Source organism: Rattus norvegicus, chromosome 2 (assembly GCF_021556685.1).
Source record: "Rattus norvegicus strain SHRSP/BbbUtx chromosome 2, alternate assembly SHRSP_T2T, whole genome shotgun sequence".
NCBI lineage: Eukaryota > Metazoa > Chordata > Mammalia > Rodentia > Muridae > Rattus > Rattus norvegicus.
In genome coordinates, this window is record NC_141535.1 from 25,511,422 (window position 1) to 25,535,027 (window position 23,606).

Sequence of the window (23,606 nt, forward strand, 5' to 3'; positions counted from 1 at the left end):
CTATTGATTTCATGAAGGCAGCTAACTGGCTGTGGTTCTGCTACAGCCGATCACCTCTGAGGACTTCATTCATACTTCAAAGATGCTGTGAATATAATGACTCAAAGAGACACCAGGAGGTCTTTGTTTAAATACAAACTGAAAAGATAGGCCAAGGTTTTAAAAAAAAAAAAAGATGCCTATTAGAAAAATGAACTCAGACCTCTTGGACTTCTTTTAGGAAATTAAATAGATTGATTGGTGAGGAAAGTTGGGGTTGGGAGAGAGGAGGTATAAAGAATATAATTTAAAAACCATTTTGTAGGACTGAAAAGCCATTTTGTGTACTTTGAATAATGTAACGCGTATAAGATCTAAGTTTGTCACTGGGCAGCTCTGATAAGAGCTAGGCCTCAGAAGCAAACCCCTGGCAGACCACCCAGTGCGCTCAGACAGAGCCTAGCCCAGGTCTGGGCCTGATATGCTAATGAGCTAACCCCAATGTGCTAGTGAACCAGCTCCACGCTGTGAGCCCCCAGAATGGCAAAGCTACGGTCCAATAAAATGATACAAAAATTGGAACTTTGAGAATATTTTCTAGGACCTCACTGACACGGTCCTTAGACACTTTGGCTTTGTTGATATACATCACCGAGAGGACCTGAGACTGGGCGTGGCCCTGGCTTCAGTGACTAGTCTCGCTGAGCCCACACAGGCCAGCCAGTCAGCGCTAGTTCATTGGCCTGTGCTCTTCAGGACCTGCATCAGCGCCATCTTCCTGCGGGCCTCAGCTGAAGAACTTCACAGAGGATGCGGTGGCGCCTCTGAGCTTCCAGAACATCCTCGCGGAGACTCCCCAGTAGAACCGTACAATAGCATTTCTTCCCAAACGACCATTCATTTCTTGCTCGGTTAGATGTCTGTTTAACTTTTATGTTAGCACGATACTATAAGCAATGTTTGCGTGACTAAACCGAGCGTGTTTGAAAGGCAAATCTTGTGTGGACATCCTAATTGCTGGGTGTCTTACAGCCCATAGGCTGTGCTCTCCACAGGAGATATTGCCTTTGTCTCCCTTATTCTTTTGACAACCTCAAATACAAGCTGTGCTTACTGAAAGCAGGAAGGAGAGTGAATACTTTGAGGACAGAATTTTAAAATCAAAGTAGAATAAATTTCCCGGGTATGCAGAAGAATGAGAAACGAACCATCTTTAGAAATGCTGTTTAAGATTTCATAGTAGACGTGTATAGTAACTGCACTATTATTTCCCAAAGTCTCGCAAATATATCTTATGTTAACCAAGATGGGCATCAAATCCCATGCTAAATGCATGCTAAATAAGCACTCTGTCCATCGAACTCCATCCTTATCCCCGAACATTTATCTTAGTGAAGCTGAAACTTTAAAGTCTTCTCAGCAGTAAGCAGGTAGCATAAATGTTAGTGTGCTTAGCATCTGTAAGGCCCTGGATTTGAGTCCTGGCAACCCCCCAGTACACTCCTTGAAGACTGTAACATTGAAGGGACTAAGGTAGCAGAATAAACTCCATTTTGTTCTTAAGACTCCATTCTAAGTTAACTTGCCCTTAAAGAGGCAGGGCCCCCTCCCTTGAGCTCTGAGGAAACACACACACACACACACACACACACACACACACACACACACACCATCAAAGTAGACACAGCAGCTGCAGCTGGCTGATAATGGAGTGGGCTAAGAAAAACCTAAGTCTTTTCCCAGGTCAAGGTACTCATTTTTGATGTATACTCCTTCCTTGTGGTTTAACCAGACGCTGCTGTAAACCAATTAGCTGAAAGACCACCATTCCTTTACCCTCTCATGTAATGCCAAGGCTTGGAAGCCCCCACTTGTGTTTTTTCTTCCTTTATAAACCCCTTCATTTAGGCCTGGGGTGCATCCTCTCTCCTGTTCCATCAGGAAGGTTGGTGGCCCAGGCTCAAGCTTGAATAAAGACCCTCATGTGATTATATCGGGTTATGACTCCTGGTGGTCTCTTTGGGGTTTTTACAATCTGGGCGCAACAACGTAATTTAAGAGGCAAAGGAGTTTTAAATGTGTTACTGTATTACAGGGTAGGAGTATCACTCTGGGGAGGTCAGGGGATCCTAGCAGATGAGATTCAGCCTCTCATCCCCAGAGAATTACAGGGAAAAAGAAATACTTTACTCTCCTTGCTGCCAGAAAGACATATCTAAGGTCCAACCCCTGTTCAGGGGTCAATGGCAGCCTTCAGAGCACAGAGGAACAGAACAAAGGCAGAGTTGGGGCCGTTTGTAATAAAAGGTCTAGGTCAGGTCACACAGTCTGGCTGGTTATTACTGGAGGACGTTTCTCACAGCCTTATAAATGTCAAGGAAATTGCTGCTGCAGGGGTAATGTGCCTTTGCCTCATAGGATGTCTGCCTATCACAGCTGTGTGATTCTGGATTTTAAGATAAGCTGAGGGTAAGAACAACTCAGAAAAGGACAGAAGCAAAATGAGTCAAGCTAATAATCGGATCCCCTTCTAAAGCATTTGTAAAAACCCGAGCACCCCCGGTACCTCTTAGAGGTGGGAGACATTGTCTCCTTACTGCCGGCAGCAGGAATTGATCTAACTCTAATCCGAGCATACGAAAATATTGAAATTAATGTGCCCCCAGGAGGCTGGACAGGGCTGAAAATCCTGCTGAGCAGTTCCCTCCCCTTTCATTAGTGTGGAATTCGAGTTCCCTGGAGGGTTGCCCGAGTCTTTCCCTTTGTACTGTCTACACTCAGGGGAGTTGCCAGGCAAATTAATTATGTGATGTGATTAAAGGGGGGGGATCTCTACGGCATGAAGGCAGAGTTTTAAAGCACCATTTTAGGGCCTCAGAACCATCGGCGCTCTGGACGTGTGTAACGGTTGTGATTGTGCAAAGGAACCTCTCCTTCCTTACATCACCTGTTCGCTAAGTCTCTGGAGCTAGAGTTACCGATGGCTGTGAGCTGCCCCGTGTGGTGCTGGGAACTGAACCCAGGTTCTTTGCAAGAGCAGAACGAGCTCTTCATCACTAAGCCATCTCCATCCCTTGGAGAATAAAAAGGAAGACTTGGAAGTGTTCAGGAGAACTGAAGTGGTGACTGAGGCAACCTCAATGCTTCAGAGGCTCAGGGAGGAGGGTTATTATGGGTTTGAGGATAGCCTGGGCTACACTGCAGGATGCTCCCTCAAAGAAAACAGAACCTGGAAATCAAGGAGTTCCGGAAGAAGATTGAGGGTACAGTAAGATTTGGTAAAAGAAACGTCAGATATGTTTTTACCTCCAACAGCTCAAGGAAGGCCAGTGTTCAAGAGAAGGTGTTCTAGGTGGAGTTGATAATGTCTTTATCAGAAAAGAGGCCAAAGAGAGGCAATATGGCCTCTGGAAAGCCAGTGAGTAACAGAAGGATACAGTCAGGTTCCTGTGACAGGGGACGATAGGCAAGAAGGAAAGGAATGGGAGGGGGATTCTCTCCAGACACCATGGGCCATGCTTATCCAAGCCACCGTGTGCTGCAAATGGCCTGGCCCGTGTCCAGATACCATCGTGTCTGATGTAGACAGCCTTCCATGTTGGAAACTCCTTTAGGACCCAGGAACAACGTGGGGTGACATCCTCTAACACAGTTAGTGATAGCCCCTTACCAGTGACTGGGTTGGTCAGTGGTAGATAATTCTCTTTGGATATGAACATCTGGGGCTTTCCTTGCCAGACAGGGAGGAGACCTTGGGTTGGTAAGAAGATAGTTTTACTTCTCAGCCCAAAGGAGCAGGATAGTGGAAAGAAACAAAATGTGTTTGAAGATGCGATAAGAAAATGGAGGACAGCAGGAAATGCAGCTGCATGATAACCCACCTGCCTGCCAGCAGTTCCATTCTGAGTCCCTCACCCACACAGGAGGAGGAAGAGTCCTTGTCCTTACTCAAACATTCCTCAAAACCCCTCCCATTAGGCAGCCACTTGCCGGTCTCCGCTAAGCCTACCCAGTGTCTGAGTTGTAACTTAGAAGACCTAGCTTTCTCTTTTCTCTTTTTACGTCTTCCCTTTCTGCGTACTAACTAAACCCCTAGACCTGTACCGGTTCACCCTAATCTCTCCTCTCAGAAGCTTACCTATCCCGTCTGTTTTTCTTTTCTTTTCAAATTCCAATTAAACTGTCCACATGTTCCTTTCGGACTCCGTTTTTAGATTTGTTTATCAACTAGACCAAGAACCTACAAACAGGATTCTGTGTCCCTCGTGGTTCAGGGCAGGAGCTGTGCTACAGAAGCCCAAAGGGACCCACATTAGAAGAGTGTGCAAGGCCCTGGGTGAAAGAGAGGGCCATTGGGGAAAACTGAATCGACATAGTTGATCATTGAGGAAACAAGACAGGTAGATCAGGACCCGGGAGACTGGTTAGCGTTCATCTGTCATCTCAGCATTCATGCAGGGAGACAGGAGGTAGAGACAGAGATGCTGCCAGAGCTCACAGCCCAGGCAGCCTGGAATGCACGGTGCAGCAGTAGAAGCTATGAGAGAGGCTCTGCTTCCAAAGGGTGAGACCAGATTTCTGAAAGTTGTCCTCTGACCTCCACTTCTGAGCCAAGGCATGCGCTAATGTGCACACACACACACTTGTGTGTGTGTGTGTGTGTGTGTGTGTGTGGTGTGTGTGGTGTGTGTGTGTGGTGTGTGTGGTGTGTGTGTGTGTGTGGGTGGTGTATGTGGTGTGTGTGTGTGTGAACAGACATACACACAACACACAAAAGAGATAAAAATAAAATTCGAAAATAATAATCTTGACATTAGATGTACAAGTCAAGAAAGATGAAAGCTGTGTGCAAGGAAAGCCATGTAACTTAATGCAACGTCAAACATTTATTACAGGATAGGTACTGTTGTAAGGATTTTACTGCTTACGAACTTCCTAATTCCTCCAATTTTAGACAGGAGATAATTGAGTTGCATAGAAACAAAAAGGCTAATAATAAAATAAAAGCCAAGCACTAACACTGACAGAGGCCTGTCACTAGTGGCTTGTGATACCTATTCAAAGGTTTAAAGCCTAACTCCTAAGGACTCATGGTGTCTCTTCTAGCTTCCTTTCCTGCTGCTGCGACAGGTCAGACATCAAACAAGACAATCTCTTATAGATACGGTCAGTCAGATCTGGGAAGCCCCTCGGGTGAGCTCTTCCCTGGCTCTAGGCTGTCTCAGTTGATAGTTGAGCGTAATTAGGACAGTGCCTTGCCGGAAATGGATAACCTCAGAAAAGATAACTGATGTTGTAAGATTTACTACTCAACAGGATTGTGAGGTAACTGCTTACCTTACAAACGGTGTAAGAGATTGGACCACATAACTTCCCTTACTGCTCTAAAACTGTTTTCTCTAGGTCTGAGGCTCTGCCTAAGAATTTCTGTCTGTTCTTTGAAAGGTCTTTTCTATGTTTAGCCTGTCTGGCAAATGTTCTTCCTCCCTTACTGCTTGCCACTATGGTCCTGACATTACAACTTCCTCAAAACCAGAGACCTAATGGGGTAGAGCTCGCCCTGGGTCTTGCTGTGAGGTTAAGATACACTGAAAGGAGAGACTGCAAGAAAGACAGAAAGGGAGAGGGTTGGAAAAGAAACTTAACAGAACGAATCAGCAAGAAAGAAACCACATCTGTATCCACTCTCTGGCTATATTGTGAGTGCTTTGTACTGGTGGTGTTGACCTGATGAAAACTTTGATCTGCTTAAGAGTGGGTAGGACGGGGTGCTCCCTGTATTGAAAATTCTCGTTCTCCCCAACAGGGAACATCAAGATACCGTACAGTAAGTACAGCTGATGTATACAGGTTAGGAAATGGTATTATTGGGCTGGAGAGATGGCTCAGTGGTTAAGAGCACTGACTGCTCTTCCAGAGGCCCTGAGTTCAATTCCCAGCAACCACATGGTGGCTCACAACCATCTGTAAAGGGATCTGATGCCCTCTTCTGGGGTATCTGAAGACAGCGACAGTGTACTAATATAAATAAAATCAATTTAAAAAAAAGGAAATGGTATTATTTAAATGTATGGAGACAAATAGGGAGAAGCACTTCTGGGAAAAGAACTGGAAGGTTGGGTGTCGAGACAGAAAAATTGGGTGTGGAAACAGAAAGACACCATTTTTTCATTTTATTGCTGTATAATATCGAGTTTTAAAGCTTGCATATATTGATTTAATAGAAATAGTTATTAGGAGAGTCGGGTAGGGACATTATGGGGCTCTTTTTTTCCCTAAAACCCCTTAACTTACTGGTTATCTATTCAATTAGTTGTTAGAATTGCTAAATTAGTAAAAGAATCTGTGTAGCTAAGGGTGGTCTGAAATTTATTATGTGGCCCATTTTAATCCCCAATTCACGATATCCTGCCCCTAAATACTCAATACTGGAATCGCAGGAATGAGTGTATTACTGAAAGATTGGGGTTTTTTGTTTGTTTTTCTTTTTTTCTTCTGTCTGTCTCTGTCTCTCTGTCTCTGTCTCTCTCTCCAAGGTCTCACTAGGTAGCTCTGGTTGGCCTGGAACTTGCTTTGTAGACCAGGCTGGTCTCAAATACTCGGAGATCCACCTGCCTCTGCACCCTGAGTGCTAGGATTAAAGGTGTGTACTGCCATACCTGGCTGCTGTGTTTAACCAATATTAAACTCTACTATTTAAGTCCTTACTTAAGGTTTCTATTGCTGTGATTATTGGTATTCTGTTTAAGCTCCACCCCACAGTTGCCTGGCAACAGCCAGCTATGCCTGACACTATAAAAGGGGCTGCTCGCCCCTCCTCATTCTCTGTGCTCTTCTCTGCTCTTCCCTGTCCTTTCTCTCCCCACCTCCCTTCCCTCCATGTGCCCATGGCTGGCCTCCTTTCCTCTCTTCTACTCTTCTTCTCTCATTAAACCTTTCCACGTGGGACTGTGTTGGCTTTGTCTGGGCGCGGGCTAAGATTTCTACCCCAACAGTGATAAAACACCATGACCAAAAGCAACGTAGGGAAGCGAGTTCATTTTATCTTGCAACTCTCAGGTCACACTCCATCACTGAGGAAAGTCAGGACAGGAACTCAAGGCAGGAACCTGGAGGCAGGAACTGAAGCGGAAGCCATGGAGTTACGTATGCTATTTACTGGCTTGTTCCCCATGGCTTGCTCAGCCTGCTTTCTTATACAACTCAGGACCACTTGCCCACAGTGATCTGGGACCTCCCCCACCAATCATCAATTGAGAGACTGTCTCATGGGTTTTCTTACAGTCTGATGAGAGTATTTTCTCCCGTGAGATCATCTCTTCCTAAATGATTCTGGCTTGTATTAAGTTGCCAAAACTAGCCAGCACAACCAATGACCCATTGTCAGCTTGACACACAAAACTATGTATCACTATGCAACTACAACTTTCCCTTTCCCATTTATTTGGTCCCAAGATGTTAATATCACAATATAAAACACTCCAACTTTTTAGAAGTCCCTAGTCTTTGAAAACTCTATCACTTTTCAGTTTCTTTAAAATAGCCAGTCTCTCTGAAATATCCAAAGTCTCTCTAAAGAGGCTGTTGGCTCCTATAAAATAAAGGTTGCACATTTCTTTCTTTTTTTTTTTTTTTTCCGGAGCTGAGGACAGAACCCAGGGCCTTGCACTTACTAGGCAAGCGCTCTACCACTGAGCTAAATCCCCAACCCCCACATTTCTTATTTTAGAAAGGAAAAGCTAGGGCACTGTTGCAATCAGATCAAAGCAAAACTCAAAGTCCATCAGTGTCAGATTTCTGGGACTGGCAATCTCCCAGAACTGGGGTTTCCAACCCAACTGGGCTGCATCCTCATCACCAGCCTCTCCTGGGCTCTCCTCAGGGACTCTGATCCTGTCCCATGTTGCTGAACCTCAGCTTCAGTCCTGGGGCTTCTACTGCAGCTGAGGCTGCATCTCCACCAATGGTCTCTCCCGGCCTCCCACACTGCCAAGGCTAGGCGGCTCCCCATGACCCTTTCATGCCTTCAAAACCAGCACCACCTGGGAGTGACTCACACATTACTAAGTTTAGCCACCAGCACCAGGTACATACAGCAGTGCCTCCCCTCTAGACACAGCTTCTGTGTGTTGACCGCAGATTCTGTCTTAATGATGCTGGTCTCTTCTTGGTCCTAGCTGGTTCTTTGGCCCCAGCAGATGAGCACTGACTGTTCAAGTGGTTCTGGACTCTTAAGTACAGCCAGTTCTTCAGCCTCAGCTGACCAGAACCAAAGACACTCAATTCAAAAATACAGAAGGTCCCTGAGGCAGTCCTGTAAGGACTCCTAAACTTCTCTTTGAAACTTCGAGAGCCAGGCATTGATTATCTATACTCAGCATTTTCTTCTCTTTCAAACTCCCAATAGTTCATTAAGCTCTGACTATTAAATGGCTTTTCCAGCCCAAAGTTTCAAAGTTATTAACTCTCCCAGACAATATGGTCAGGTCTGTCGCTGTGACGCTGCGCTCCATGACAGCCATTTCAGTCTTTCAATTGCTGTGATAAAACACCACGACTAAAAGGCATCTTGTGGAGAAAAGGATTTATTTCATCTTGCAATGCCCAGCTTACACTCCACACTAAGGAAAGACAGGGTAGGACTCCTGAGGGTAACGTGGAGGCAGGAACTGAAGCAGTAGCCTTGGGGGAGCACTGCTTACCTCTTGCTCCCCATAATGTGCTCAGTCTGCTTTGTCTTACAATCCAGGACCGTTTGCCCAGAGGTAGCACTGTCCACAGTGAGCGGGGTCCTCCATCAATCACCAAAGAAGAAAATTTCCCCACAGATTTGCCAACAGCCCAAGCTGGTGAGACATTTTTCTCAATTAAGATTCCCTTATCCCAGATACATCTAGGTTTGTGGCCAGTTGACAAAAAAACAAAACAAAACAAAAAACCCAAACCAAAAGGAAACTAAACAATCAACCAATACAGGTCCTAAAAGACTTTTTACAGGAAGATCACAGGAAGAATTTGTTTGTAGTATTTAAATTTCAGCAGAGGGGATGGGGTGTATAGCTCAGTGGTAGATGCCTCATGTAATGTGAGCCAGGTTCAGAGTTCAATCCCCTACATTGACAGCAGCAAAACCAGACAGAATAGAGTGCTTCATTAGCTTCCTTCCTCGAAGTTGTTAGTGGGCTATGTTTTTATCTGGTTTTAATCAATTCTTGAATTAGAAACTAAATTTGTAATGAAAATTCCTAAATTTTGTATAAAAAAGTTTCTGAAGAGGGTGCCTGGCTTGGTGGCACACACCTTTAATCCTAGTACTGAGATCACTGTGGACTTCTGTGAGTTTGAGGCCAGCCGGGTCTACCTAGTGAGGTCTTGTCTCAGAAAAAAAAGGTCTATATTTTGTTTAATAACACACACACACACACACACACACACACACACACACACACACAATCACTGCTTTCATTTCAGTATGTGGTAGTTTTAAATATTTACCTCTATCAAAAAAAAGGGCTTCAAGTTCAAGAGAGGAAAAAAAGCAAATTACAAGCTACTTATTTATAGTTTTATACGTACATTTATATATAATTATATTGTAGAAACTAAAGGTAGTTTAGCTAATTTAAGAAAATTTTTGTGGGGAGGCTATTTTACTTGGTCTGCCAAGAACTACAATCTGACTAAAATAGATGTTATTGCTTGTTCCTGAGAGAGCCGCATCAAAGGGCCCTGACTGTACGACGACCTTCAAGTTAGGAATACCATGTTTTGCTTCAAAAAAAGTATGCAGACTAGTTAAAGAAAAAAAAAGGGTGCCACTGTTCCTGTTGGTCTCCTAGCAGTACCTCTGTTCTTATTAGTGAACCATAAATATAAAGGGTGCTTCTGACAAGACAAGTCCTCAGAGTGGGGAGGAGAGGAAACCGCTTCTGGCCACAGTTATCTGTGATCTTTGATCAAAGATTGAGGAAGAATTCGCACAGATTTTCTTTCTTTTTTTTCTCCCCGCTTACAATCCTGTGTAGTTTCTTTGTATAAGTAGCAAACAACAAGCCAAAGGCGGTCCACGGGTCAGCCCAGTCCTTCAGCGTGGAGGTTCGTATTAAGGAGACTGTAGGAGCTGGGTACCGTGGGGAGTTTGAGCTCAAGGCAGAGTTAGGCTGGATGTGGAACCAAAGTTACTGCCCACTTTGGCTAGAGAATTGGCCTTGAACTTCTGAGCTAGTCCTGGCCACATAGCAGCATGCATTCTTCCTGGGCTTGGCAACGATGACAGAAGCAAGACCCCTGGATAGGCAGCAGAGGCTGGGGGTTCGTCTTCTTGAGCTTCACGAAGGCCTTAATAACTTCGGCAGCCACAAGGCTGCCTTTGGTGTTGCTGGACTTAGGGCTTCCTGTTATGCTAGGCAAGTGCTGTATCTCTCAGACTCTATAGGCTCTTACGTTCTATTAAACTTGCACTCCAAACCATTACATGATTCTTCTCTGTTGCCGAAGTTTCTTTTTATGTTTCTGGGAATGGAACTTGGGACTTAGTGCATGTTATTATTGATGTGAAACAGCTCTTACTCTCAAGGGAACAAGAGCTAGCTTATTCTGAAAGACCCTCAGACAGAGGAGACTCTCGCTCCAGTCCTGAGGACACTCACCACTCCACAAACACACGGGACTCAGTCTTGATGTAAAAACAAGAGGTTTACTTTGGGATACCAATGCATTGGGGCTCGACACGGTCCTCACGCAGGAGGGATGTGAAGAGCTTCGAACAATAGAAATGTACAGCTTAAATAGTCATTTAAGATTACACAGTTTCATTAGCTCAGCTATTTCGGTGTCAAGGATAACTAGGCAGACGTTTCTCGTCCTGGAATTCTTGGGATAAGGCTGTAACCACATCAGTGCAGCTATTTCAGTACCAAGGACGTCTGACTTGATATATGTTTTCTTATCCTGGGGTTCCCAGGACAAGGACCAAGGATATCTGTCTTGGCAGGTGTTTCTCTTCTGGAGTTCCTAGGACAAGGCTATAGCTATGTCAGCACAGCTGCATTCAGTACCAAGGACATCTCACTTCTATAGTGTTCAGTTAGCTTCCCAGAGATGTTTCCTGTCTTGTAATTGCCCTGCAGTAAATATGTTCTATACCCTCTGTTCTTATGGTCCAGCAGCTTCCTAGAGAGTGGGTGGGAATGTGCTTTCTGTACTTTCTGGTCTATTGGCTAACGTCTAGGGGCTAAGCAAGGGCCAGCTTAAAAGATTCTCATTCTTAAGAAATGGCTGCACTAATATCAAACGGGGATCTTTCAGGGTTAAATATGAATAACCACGGCCTGGGAACAGTTTCAGGTTGACTTGAATGACATTCTGCTGTAGATGAGGGTACATGAACTTTTAGATTCTGGGAACAAAAGAAACTTGTAACAATGTATTTACCAAGCACTTGGGGGGGTGGGTATTATATGAGAAGGATTATATGAGTAGTAGCTACAGGTTTCAGATGCGTTCATAACACTCATCCTTATGGTTGGAAGCTAGCTAGCGCTCTCTGACAAGCAGTACCTTCCAAAGGCTTGACCTAATAGATACTGGAGGTGGGCAGTAAATGGTAAGAGGACCAAAGACAGCTCAAGATAACTTTTTTCCATCTGCAACATCCCATCTTTCTGAAATCATGAAGGTTCATCCAGACTGTGCTGAGAAAGAGGCACCACATAGCTTCTTCAGGAAACTTCAGTTCACACCAGGCAAACATCCTACCACTGAGCTACATCCCAGTCCACAAACAGTAAAGCCGGCTGCTGTGCATGACATGGTGTTTGCACCATAGCTCACATGGCTCTTGAAGGGGCTGAGGCCAGAAGACAAAAATCACAAATTACTATTTTTTTTTTCAGTTCATTTAAACACACTCACGAATACAAGTGATGGTTAAGTCAGAGCTTCAAAGATTTCACAGTAAATGTGTATAGTAACTGCACTATTATTTCCCAAAGTCACACAAATATATCCCATGTTAACCAGGCTGGGCATCAAATCCAGGGCTCCCTCAAAGAGGCCATGGTATCCAGCCTGTTCTTAGTGAAGTTAGATTTTGCAACTTCCTGACTCCAGAAGCTCAGGCTTTTGTTAACGTTTTTGGGGTACCTTAGTGTACATTTGACATGTCCACAAGCTATTTATTATTTTTGGCCCGTTGGGGAAGGAACTCAAGCATGCCAGGAAGTTGTCTAACATGGAGTTCCAAGCCCTATCTATCTCCAGGTCATTAAGAGTCTCCCCCCCCCCGCCTCCCCATACTGACATACATTCCCAGAATCCTCAAGCACTAGCATAGGTTTGGAAAACAAGCAAACAAAAGCCAACCAAAACAGTTTCCGTCAGATCTCTGATCCTAACCCAGTGAGTGACCCTGGGTGAGGATTCTCCTAAAGGAATGGGTAAGTTCCAGCTCAAAGGTTTGTACAGTTTGCACCCCTCCCCCATCTCTCGGGCGGTTTCCACAAAGACAGAAACTCTTGGGTGTCAGACCGGTTTCCCCAGGAGCTGAAGTTCTAAGTCTAGTGACCGCCCAGCGGCAAACAATGAAGCTCACTGTGAAGCCCCACCGAGGCCCTGGCTCCGAGTAACAGGCTGCTACCCAGCAAGTTGCTCCTCACACACCCTTTTATTTTTAGTTACAGCCACTGTCTTCATAACTTTTCTTGCCCCCAAGTAGGGGCCTGCTCCGTAGTGTGTGTTAGTCTAAACTCCTGGATTTAAGACGCTGGAAGGTTCAGCGCTGGTAATAACTAAAGCAGGTATATCAAAAACCGTTTTCTTTAGTTTCTACCTCCTAAAGTTTCCAAGACACTACAGGCAAAGGCTCTGTCCAGCGAAGATGAAGCCCTGGGTCGTTTCCCTGAGGAAGAGATTAGGATTGTTTGCTTTGCCTTTTCACTTCCTGAGACTTTAGGGCAAGCTATTTAAGCTGCTTTGCCTTCCGCTGTTACTTTCCTCACATGGGTACAGCAATGTTTATCTGAAATAGTCTTTCAGTAAAAAAAAAGGAATTGGAGTAAAATTCATGCTAACAGAAATGGTTTTACATTTGAAGTAACTGTGAGAAGAGATTCAGGTAGAGAGCAAAACTTGGTCTCCCTTGGCATCCAACAAGCAATCTTTAGAATCTTCCTTTCAGCGTGGGTCAGGTGAGAGGAAACAAGGACCCCAACCGAGTCCCTGGATCTGAGATCAACTCTCGGTCAGCGCTCTGACCAGAGACCCAGAGCTCCCCGGGAACAGCAGGTGGAACCGACAGGCACCTGGGTAGACCTGGCATATGAGGGGGTTGGGAGCAAGAGGGCTTTCCCGAACTTGGATCTGGCAGATGCCTCAGAGGAGTAAGGCGATCGCAGTCTGGTATCAGTGGCGCCTTCGTGGTGGGACCAACGCAGGAGAGTCGGGAGGGAGTCTTTCTCTAGGACTCCAGTTTTTATTAGTGAAGGCAAGCGGAGGGGCGCCGTGAAACCCGGCAGGTCGATAAATCCAGGGGTCTTGTAAAAATGGCGTTGCCTCGGTGCACCCTGGCGGAAGCGCCAGAGAGGAAGAAGCCCACTGCGCTGCCCGGAAAGGGGCGGGCCCTGTCCAGAGGCGGAGCTTAGGATGTGGGCGGAACCTACAGTCGGGGCGGTCTCGGGGCGGGGCCTGTGCTGTGGGGCGGGGCTTGGCGGCGGTTGTTTTCAGGCCACGGTACACAGCTCTCAGCTGCGCTACTGGACTCCGGGCTGGGAAGCTAGACCAGCTTCTTCTGACGCGCGCTGCGGACCCAGCCGAGAGGACGCGAGTGGCGGGCCCAGCGGGCAGGGTCCGGAGGTCGTCGGCCGCGGCGATGTCTGCCCGGTGCTGTGCTGGCCAGGTGAGCGAGGTGGGCTGCTGCGCGGGTTATCAGAACCGCGGACCCGAGCCGCGCTCGGGTTCAGGAAACACTGTAGGCGGGAAGGGGCACGGGGAAGCCCAAGAGGCAACCCCGACGACCTCGGAGTCCGGCCTCCGGGATTCCGGGCTGGCGGGGCGAGCGGGTCTGGAGCTGAGGATCCATCGGTTCTCAGGACTTGTAACCTCCTGTCGAAGCCTCCAGTAGGGGCTCTGAGCTCCGCAGCTCTCCTGCCACTGCACTGCCTGTGGGATAAACCCAGGAAAAACGTGGGGTTGGACAAGATCTCTGTTTTTATACTCGGAGTACAACTCGTCAGTCCGGGCAGGGCGACCGCGTTTGGCATCTCCAAGTTTAGAACGTGGGGCTCTGTATTCACGAGAACGTCTGGATATCTGATTTGCAAATTCCCGGACACAAGTCTGGGCACAGGGAAGGCTCAGCCCTGCTTCCTGGGTTTACCGAACAGACCCTACCCAACCCTGACTGGGCATGAGTCTTAGCTCCCTTCTTTGCAACTCATCTTGCTGGAACCTGTTTTGTAATCTTGCCAGTTAAATTCATGATATCCAAACCATAGGCGGCTCCTAACTGGAGAGAATTATTAGGTTTTAGCCCTTTAATGCTAATTTCCCTTCTTCCTGCAGGGTTAGAAAAACAACAGAGAACTGGGTAAAGCCATCTGGATGCTTTTCTCCCGTGTTGTCTTTTTGTTAGGTTTTAAGGGGTTATAAAAAAACAAAAACAAAACCTCGAATCTGGTCGCGGTGGCTGAGCATTCAAGTTCCGGACTGGTCTTGTTTACTTTGAACGTTAGGACAATAGGGAGCAACTGTACGTGCTGTAGGGGTTAAGCTGTGTCTCTGGACCAATCGGTTTTAGTGGCCAATAGTCTGTTCTGTCCTCTGAGGTGGCCCTGTGGAGTCTCTTGGTTCCTGAGGTCTAAAACTGTGAATAGCATGCAGTCAGTCAATCCGGCATTTCCAGAGACGAGGAAATTGAGGCTTTTTGATTTGAAGTAAAATGATGCCCCTCCCCTCAATGTCAGGAAAGGAAGGAGAGAAGGAATGTGTCTCATCCAGGCTATTTAGACCAAGAGGGGCCAGAAAAGATTGTTTTCAGAAAATTGCAAATTCTCTCTCTCTCTCTCTCTCTCTCTCTCTCTCTCTCTCTGGTGCTGGAATGGAACATAGGGTCTAGTTTCTGCAAGTGCTTTTTGAGCGACACCTACAAATCCATTTTTCTTGTTTTTTGGTGATGCTCTCAATTTAGTGCAACACTTCTCATTGTACAGTAATTACATATGTTTGGGGCTTTCTGCGCTTCTCTCTTGAAGCTCTTTCCTGACAGGTGCTTGAGATCAGGTTCTGGGACTTATTGTTAGTACTTAAATGAGTTTCTGAAAAAATGTTGGTATGAGTGATATTTTGCTAGGATTTATGACTTGTTTCCAAAATCCCCCTCTTAGGACTTTGGAAAGTACCAGGTCCTGTCCATTCCCCACAGGATTATAACTTCTGCTTTCTCATTGCTGCGGAAGGGTCTCACTGTGGTGAGCAGCCACACACACCAGGATTTTATATAGTTGGGAGGGACTGTTGAGCCTCTGACAGGAGTTTATGTGAGGGTGTGAGGTTTAGCTAAAGTTAGAGTGCTTGCCCAGCATGCATTTGGCTGGATTCAGCCCCTAGTGCAAAATGAACCCCTCGAGCCTCACAGTCACCAGAAGCTAAGTCTGTCACTTGTATACATGTTGTGTACAAGCACCTGCTAAATGCTCTGAGGAGGATATATTGTAGGAAGCCAAACATCTGCTGGCAGTGACCTGTGTGTACGTAAGTGTAAGGACATTCCATAAACATGTAAACAGCAACAATAAATCCAGTAGTCTTGCAACAATAAATCCAGTAGTCTTGTAACAGACTGGGTAGTAAAACAGCCTTTGGAGGGTTGGATGAGAAGCTTGTGTGAGAAAATGTCTCTAGAAAGGAGATATAATGGAGAGAGTATGGGGGCTGGACTAAGCCTAGGTGAGAGAACTCGCTGGGCCAGATATGAATGGAGTCTGTCGGCCTGTAATCCCACACAGTGAGTCATACCCTTGGGGAGTGCGAGAGTCATTGGGCATTGCGGGAGCCAGAGAGTATGGTAACTGTGGCAAGCAAAGAGCACTGGGCACAACTCCTGCGCCCCCACGGGGACCAGGGCATTTATTCAGGAGTTTTACGCAGATCATTTTGGAAAGACTTGCCACCGCTTGTGTAGATGGGTGCGTTCCTGAGTGAGCTCAGTTTGAGATAGCTTCTTTCTATATAATAGGTTCCAGGATGGCTAATGAGAAGGTCTCCAGGTTGGAGTTGAGATTACAGTGAGCAAATAGAACACCTCTAATAATCTAGATTTTTTTGCTGTTTCATATGGCTACTTATCAGTCTTCTGGAAGGCCTTGAATGAAACAATCAAAAATTCAGCTTGAAGAGATGTTAGCCTTACAAGCACAGGTGCGGCCTGTTCCTGCCATGTATCTAACAGTGGTGGTCATCCTGTGGGCCGAATCTGGTCAGGGGAGGGGGCGGGGGTGGGGGTGGGAGTAGGGGTGGGGTTGGGGAATGGGGAGGGGATGGGGATGGGGATGGGGATGGGGAGGGTGGGATTGGGGATGGGGATGGGGATAGGGATTAAACAACCCTTTCACAGTGGTTGCCTAGGACCACTCGAAAACATATTTACCTTACAATTCATTACAGTAGTGAAATTATACTTATGAAGTAGCAATAAAAATAATTTCATGGCTGGGGGGGGGTCACCACAACAGGAGGAACTGTACAAGGGTCCTAGTGCTGATCTGACAGATCCTCTCTGGAGTTTGGGTTTTACTCTGATGGTAGCGAGAGGAGCATAGTGAGCGAGGATGAGCTGTGGGCTGGGTAGGACTGGGAAGATTGCTTTGGGTACTGTGAAGGCTGGACTGGCAGGGAGAAGGGAGGTGACCGAAGGAAACAGTCCAAGTATCCATATGTGTTCATTTAGTAAATACGTCTTTTTGTTTATTTCTTAAAAACCAGGTCTTGCTATGTAGGCAAGGCTGGCCCAAAACTTGTAATTCTTCAGCTTCATTCTCCCAAGTGAAAAGATTAAATGTCTGCACTACCTGATACACCTGCTTACAAGGTGGGTTTTCTTTTCTCCTCGTTTAACTTGGCTGGCTTCAAACTCTGAAGCAGAGACGAGCCTTACACACCTGATTCTTCTTTTCCCTCTACTTCTTTGTGTTATCATGCCTGGCTATAGTCACTTTCTATTTATACATACATACATACATACATACATACATACATACATGTATATATGTATACATATTTTCATTTATGTGTATGCATGTCGTGTACCATGTGCCTGTCTGATGCCCTCAGAAGTCAGAAGAAGGTGTTGGTTCCCCTGGGGATGGCTCTGGGGGAACCCTCTGGAGCCCCTACTTCCTTACAAGCACAGGTGCTGGGCCCTGTTCTTGTGTTGGTCTTGAATCCCCTGGAGGTTACAGAGGGTTGTGAACTGCCATGTGGGTGCTAGGACTCGAACCTGGGTCCTCTGCAAGAGCAGGCAAAGCTCTCAATAGAGTGGACATTTCTGTAGCCCCAGAGGTGAGTATTGCTTCTCTGTGAGCCACGCTTCTTTGTATGTGCTGTGTTTGAGGCTCTGCTGTGAACACAGATCCCTTCCTGAGGGAGCTTGCGTTCTGGCAGCCATCTTTATGTAGTCCAGGGAAGAGGGAGCATGCTACCTTCAGTGAGGCTTTAGCTGCAGGAGTGGGTACAGTGGGGTGTTAAGGACTTTATAGAGGCGGAGATGGATTAGAAATGGGTGTGGAGAAGAGAAAAGGACTTGGGCTTGTTTGTTTTGTTCTTCGAGATAAAGTCACCTTTGTGTCTTCAGTTTTCCTTATCTGCACAATGGGTGGGATGATACTTAGATTTGTATGAGGATTACCTGTGACATTACTCTGCCAGTCCTCTCTTTTATGGTTGCTCTATCAATTCTTGATACTCAGATTTGCTTGGATGCTGGTTAATGGATGCTAATGGCGGAGGGGTGGCTGGGGAGAAGCCATGCAGCACCTCCTGGGTGAGACTCTAGAGATACAGGGTAAGTAGAGAGCTTCCTTGCTCCTCTGACTTAGAGACTGGTTGAAAATGAGGGTGTCAGAGAGCTGTGACACACTGTTAGAGGTGACATGAGATGCATACTTAAAATATATATGTACAGACAGTTCTTCCAAGACAGTTTGAGAGTAAGAGTTGTCAGGGTTTCCTGCAGGCAAGTATAAGCATTCTTGATAATCGTGAGGCTGGTGGTGACCCTGCTGGTGGTGATAATGACAGAAATCTATTTCAGTGCCCACTATGTTGTCTTGTTTTATAAATATATCATCATTCTGGACAACAGCCCTGTTTACCACAGGTGAGGCAACTGAAAGTACAAAACAATGGCCCAATAGGCTGAATATGTCCAGACCTTCCACACTGGTCCTCCAGGCTGCAGTTGGCTGACTTCTCTGCTTGACAGCTGTCCTGGTTTTCTTATTAGTATGTGGCGTAAATATGCGACTGCTCTGAATGGCCGTCTGAGTATTCAGAGATTGGGGCTTCCTGGTAGACATTGTTGCCTACTAGTAGGGAAAGGGGAGCGACTTTTGTTTCTTCCTTCTTATTTGGTCCAAGTTACAGACACCAAGTTAGAGACTCAAGTTCTGCCAAATTCACAAACATTCTGCTGGTCCTGCAGCTTTTCCTGAAGCTCTTTGCCTGTTTTGATGCTGCAGTGTGCATAGTGCACGAAAAGTTCTCTGGGGCAGTGTGAGCACCTTCGAGTAGGGAGAATTTCACTAATTCTGAATGGGCTGAGGCAGCCACACTAGCAGGGCTTCGTGGACAGATTCAGTCTGTGATGGCCACTGACAGAGTAAAGGCTCAGCCCTGTCTCTGCAGCTGGGTCTCATAAGGGCAGAAGGGCCCGGATGTTAACAGACTGGTCTACACATCCTCCATCCACCTCTCCCTCTTTCTCTCCCTCCCCCCTTTCTTTCTTTTTTCTTGAGACTAGATCTAATGTAACCCACACTGGCTTTCAACCTGAGGGTTACCCTGATCTTCTAGATCTTTCTGCCTCTCTCCAGTGATGGGATTGCAGGGGTGTGGCACAGCGCCTAGTTTACAGGTTTGTTTGTTTGTTTGTTTGTAGACCCATCTCATCATTTAATTCTGACTGACCTGAGCCTCAAAACTTTGCTACCTAAGTACTGGTATTAAAGGAGAGTCACCATGTCTGACTAGGTCATATCTCTTGATCACTGAGAAACAAAAGCCCACCCACCTCTAATGTCTATTATGTTAATTAGCAAAGCCGTTAATGCTACCAGGGATTACCATCCACTGTCAAAGGTTGAAAAACAAGAAAATGGGACATTTGTTAGAGAATAATATTCTGTTTGCCAGGTGTTAGGTAAAGAACTAAGCTTCTTTCATCCTGTGCAGAGGGAGCCGCTTGCTTGTTTTGATGGCACTGTGCTAGGTCCGTATGTAGCTCTGGCCAGCCCAGGTTGGACTCCCGCCTCAGCCTCCCACGTGCTGGAACTACAGGTGTGGCCACTTGACCAGTCAGCCTCTGACAGAGGGGAGTAGAAAGGGGGTGGTGTGGTGAGTAGTGGCCCAAGTCCAGTTGAGGGAAGGAAGAGTTACAAAAGGTTGGGTGTAGTAATGTGTCTATGTCAACTCTGCCTGCTAGCTGGCTCTGGTCAGAGTCTGTCCTCCCACAGAGCAGGATCCAAGTTATGCTGATGGTATCATAAAGGACTGGGCGGTCTATGAGAAGGCCACCTCTGCACCACTGTCTCAGCATTGTAGTGTCCACGGAAGGTTGGTTCTTCTCTATACTAAAATTTACAGACATTCAAGTGCCTCATAAAAAAGTTCTATTTGTAGAGATAAGAAGCCGAACTCCGCACTCTTCAACACCGTGACTCCTCTGACCCTAGTGACTTGTGATGTCTGATACGAACGTTTAGAGCCTAACCTGAGTGGCCAGTCTCAAGCAACACAGATGGCACTCGAGTATTTATTCCCTAACAAGACGGTAAAGTGCCCAGTAAGCTTCCACATGGACAGTGCATGAAGTAAGAACTCGTAACTTCCCTCACATAGCAAAATACCCATTCCCTCTCAGGGCATGGTTCTCTCTCTCTGAGAATTTGCTTGCTACATCTATGTCTTTCCTTGTAAAATATTTTAAGATACGTTTTTAATTGTTCTCGGAGTATGCTGCTTTCTCTTTTCACCTCCCAACAACTCAAGCCACGTTGCCTGGCTTGTGTGGCAGCATAGTTACCCACTGACCCATCCTCTGGCCATATTTTTAAGGATTGATTGATTGACTGTTGCATGTGTGTACACATGTGTGTGGTTGAGTGTCAGTGTCACTTTCTTTGCTCTGATACATTTTTTTCCCTTTTTAAAAATTTTTTTGAGACAGGATTTCTCTGCTTAGCCCTTGCTGCCACGCGACTCAACTTTCTAGACCAGGTTGGCCTTGAACTCAGAGATCTGTCTGCCTCTGTCTTCTGAGTGCTGCGATTAAAGATGTTCACCACCATGCTCAGCTCTGATAAATTGTCTGTTAACTCCATGCCTTCAGCTCATCACTGTTGCCCTGGCACAGCAGACTTTACGTGTGATCTTTGCACATCCCTGACGCAGCAGACTTTACGAGTGATCTTTGCACATCCTTCCATGGGTATTTAACTACCTTTGGTTTACTCACACTTGAGACTATGTTGGTGGTGTTTTATCATTACAGTGTAAGCTTTAGGGGACTAATGGCAAGAAAAGCCAGTGCCAGCTCGGAAAGATGGCTCAGCCAAGCAGAGCACAGGGTTAGCTCTGCCAGAGGACTCAGGATCAGTTCCCAGCACCCACTTGGCAGCTGACAAATTTCTAACTCCAGTTCCAGGGGATTCAACAGCATTACACAGACACAAATGCAGGTGAAACATGAATGCACATAAAATAAAATAAAATAATTAAAAAAAAAAAAAAGGAGGGTTGGGGATTTAGCTCAGTGGTAGAGCGCTTGCCTAGGAAGCTCAAGGCCCTGGGTTCGGTCCCCAGCTCCGGAAAAAAAAAAAAAGAAAAAAAAAAAGGAAAAGTCAAGCACATGCTGAGTAGAGAAAGAACTTTATTTTGCTTTGTTTGTTTGTTTGTCTTTGGAGATGGGGTCTTTATGTTGCTCTGGCTGCCCTGGAACTCTCTGTAGACCAGACTGGTCTAACAGAGTTCCTCCTGCCTCTGCCTCCTGAGTGCCCTGACCAAAGGTATGCACCTCGACTGCCAGGCAGCTGTTGGAGTTTTGAAGAGTGAACCAGGGCTTTGCATGTGTGAGGCAAGCACTCAAGTGCTGTGCTCTATCGCTGTTAAGGTTTTTGAGGCAGGATCTCACCGTAGACCAAGCTGGCCTTATCCTCGTGGTCCTCTTGCTTCAGCCTCCTCAGTGATTGGGGTGAAGACATGTGCCACCACACCTGGCTCCAGATGTTTTGGAAATTAGTTGATTGAACCTACAGATGCAGAAACTGAAAAAAATGAGGTCTCTTGTGTTTGTATTTCCAAGGAACAGGAGGGAGCTTGAACTCTTAATAAATGCTCTTAAAAAAAAAAAAAGGAATATTAGTGACAGTAGACAGTGGCTTCTTTTGTCAGCCCAGCTTTTCCACACAGGAGGCTTAGTTGTATGTGGCCTGATGCTCCTGAAAGCCATGTTGAAGTCAGATCCACTTTCCTAGTACTGGAGATTGGCTAGAGTCTTAAGTGCCCAGGATCTTGAGGTCTTAATTCAGTCTTATTCTTTCTTCTGGTGTGCTGATGGGTCGGTTCTCTGGCATCTTCTGAGTTAGGGGTAACTGGAACCCAGGCAGGAGGATCGTTATAGGTATTAACTGGTCTTTGGGGCAAGTGATGGACCACCTTGGGATTGTAGATGGTCCATGAAGATGTACTTAAAATGTAAATCACAGCTCTGGGAGATGACTCTTGGGAGTAGTGGCTGTTCTTGTGGAAGACCTAAGTTTGTTTTCCAGCACCCACACTGGGTGGCCCACACCTGACCGCTAGCTCAAAACTGCCTGTAACTGCAGCTTCAGTGCCCTCCTCTGGCCTCTGTGAAAACATGCACACATGCACGCTCACACATGAGAGCGCGCACACACAGATATGCATGCACATGTACAGAGAGTCACACATACAAATAAAAAGCGTACCTTACACATCATAAAATATTGATGACACCCTGGAGAAAACTCTTCATTCTCCTCTACAAACTCGAATATCTACTTTGAAGACGTAGACAGCCAGATAAATAATTTTTCAGTGCCGACTTCTTTTTTTTTTTTTTTTTTTTTTTTTTTTTTCGGAGCTGGGGACCGAACCCAGGGCCTTGCACTTCCTAGGCAAGCGCTCTACCACTGAGCTAAATCCCCAACCAGTGCCGACTTCTTGAAGAGTTCTTACAGACTTTGGGCTTAGCTCTGTCTTCACCTCCTGGCATTTGTCATCTAGTGCACTAGAAGTGTGCCCTGGCTAGTACAGTGTGTGGCTCCTGTGTACCGAGCGTGCACTGTGACCTAGGTGAATGCCTTGACGAGGGTCACAGAGCCCTTGTCCTCCTGGGCTTTGTTGCGTGGCATTGTGTTCCCACCCTTGCTTGGAAGGAATCCAGGCCCAGATTTATTCTTTTCAAGACTCGGAATTATGTGGCAGTGTTATCAAACAGTGAGGAAAAGAAAAATCCTTTATTGTTACCCAGAGAGAACCACATTTGATATTTAATACATCCAGTCATTTTTTGTTTAATATATGTGATTTTACTTTGCAAAACTGGGTCATTTCAATCATTTTCAGTCTTTAGCTTTGAGCTTTTTCTGTATTGATATATATAATTTTATTTATACACACACACACACACACACACACACACCAGTGTTCCAAGGAGCCAACTCTGTTCTTTGACTTTTTCCTGTCTTATTGTGTCTGGTGTTGTTTTGGCTACATTAAATTTGAGTTCTGTCATCATCACTAGTATGGGGCACTTTTAGTTTTCCAGTCATTTACCTTTTCTTAGCACATACAATGTAGGTAGAATACAGTGGATGCCTGCATACTGTCTCGACTGTGCTGTTGATGGAGCTGTGGGCCAGTATAGCCCACAGTGAGCTGATACTGGCAGCTTCTTATCAGGGTTTAGCCACATTCCAGTGCTGAAGAATAAGTCCCTGCTCCTTTCTCCCCTTTCACAGCAAGGCGGTGAAGAAGGTTGCTAGGTGAGCTGCATACTTGGCATGAAGGAGGCGCCCTCACCCCCTTTACCCTGAGTTTCGTGATAGCTGACCTGGGCTAGCTGACATGGCTGTAGGCTGGGTCTTTGTTGGCAGAGCAGAGTGCAGAGAGTGCTCGGAGGCTGGGGAGCCACTGGTAGAGAGGAAATGGAAAATGGGTTCTGACTAATCTCTGAGCTAAAGAGACAGAGTCACGCCCCTACCCCAGGGCTTGCTCCCTGACGGTGTTTTCCATGTAAATACTGCCAGTAGATTTCCCACCGATAAGTATCAGCGAGTAGAATATGAGTCTCATCAACTCCACTCAGGACTTGCCCAAATGTTTTCATGTAATCA

General features: G+C 46.0%; 1 protein-coding gene and 1 long non-coding RNA gene across 2 annotated transcripts in view; one reads left to right on the plus strand and one right to left on the minus strand.

The window, feature by feature from the left end:
• Positions 1 to 10,655: 10,655 nt before the first annotated feature.
• On the minus strand, positions 10,656 to 13,574 carry LOC147995987 (uncharacterized). The gene is made up of 2 exons (XR_015673752.1): positions 12,809 to 13,574; positions 10,656 to 11,827 (listed from the first exon to the last, which is right to left on the minus strand). It is a non-coding gene; the product is annotated as an uncharacterized LOC147995987 (long non-coding RNA).
• A 117-nt stretch (positions 13,575 to 13,691) lies between these two features.
• The window catches only part of Serinc5 (serine incorporator 5), a 102,364-nt gene continuing 92,449 nt past the window's right edge, over positions 13,692 to 23,606 (plus strand). Inside the window, 1 exon segment of the mRNA NM_133395.2 lies at positions 13,692 to 13,873. Within this exon segment, the coding sequence (NP_596886.2) occupies positions 13,847 to 13,873 (27 nt within the window). The 5' untranslated portion in view covers positions 13,692 to 13,846.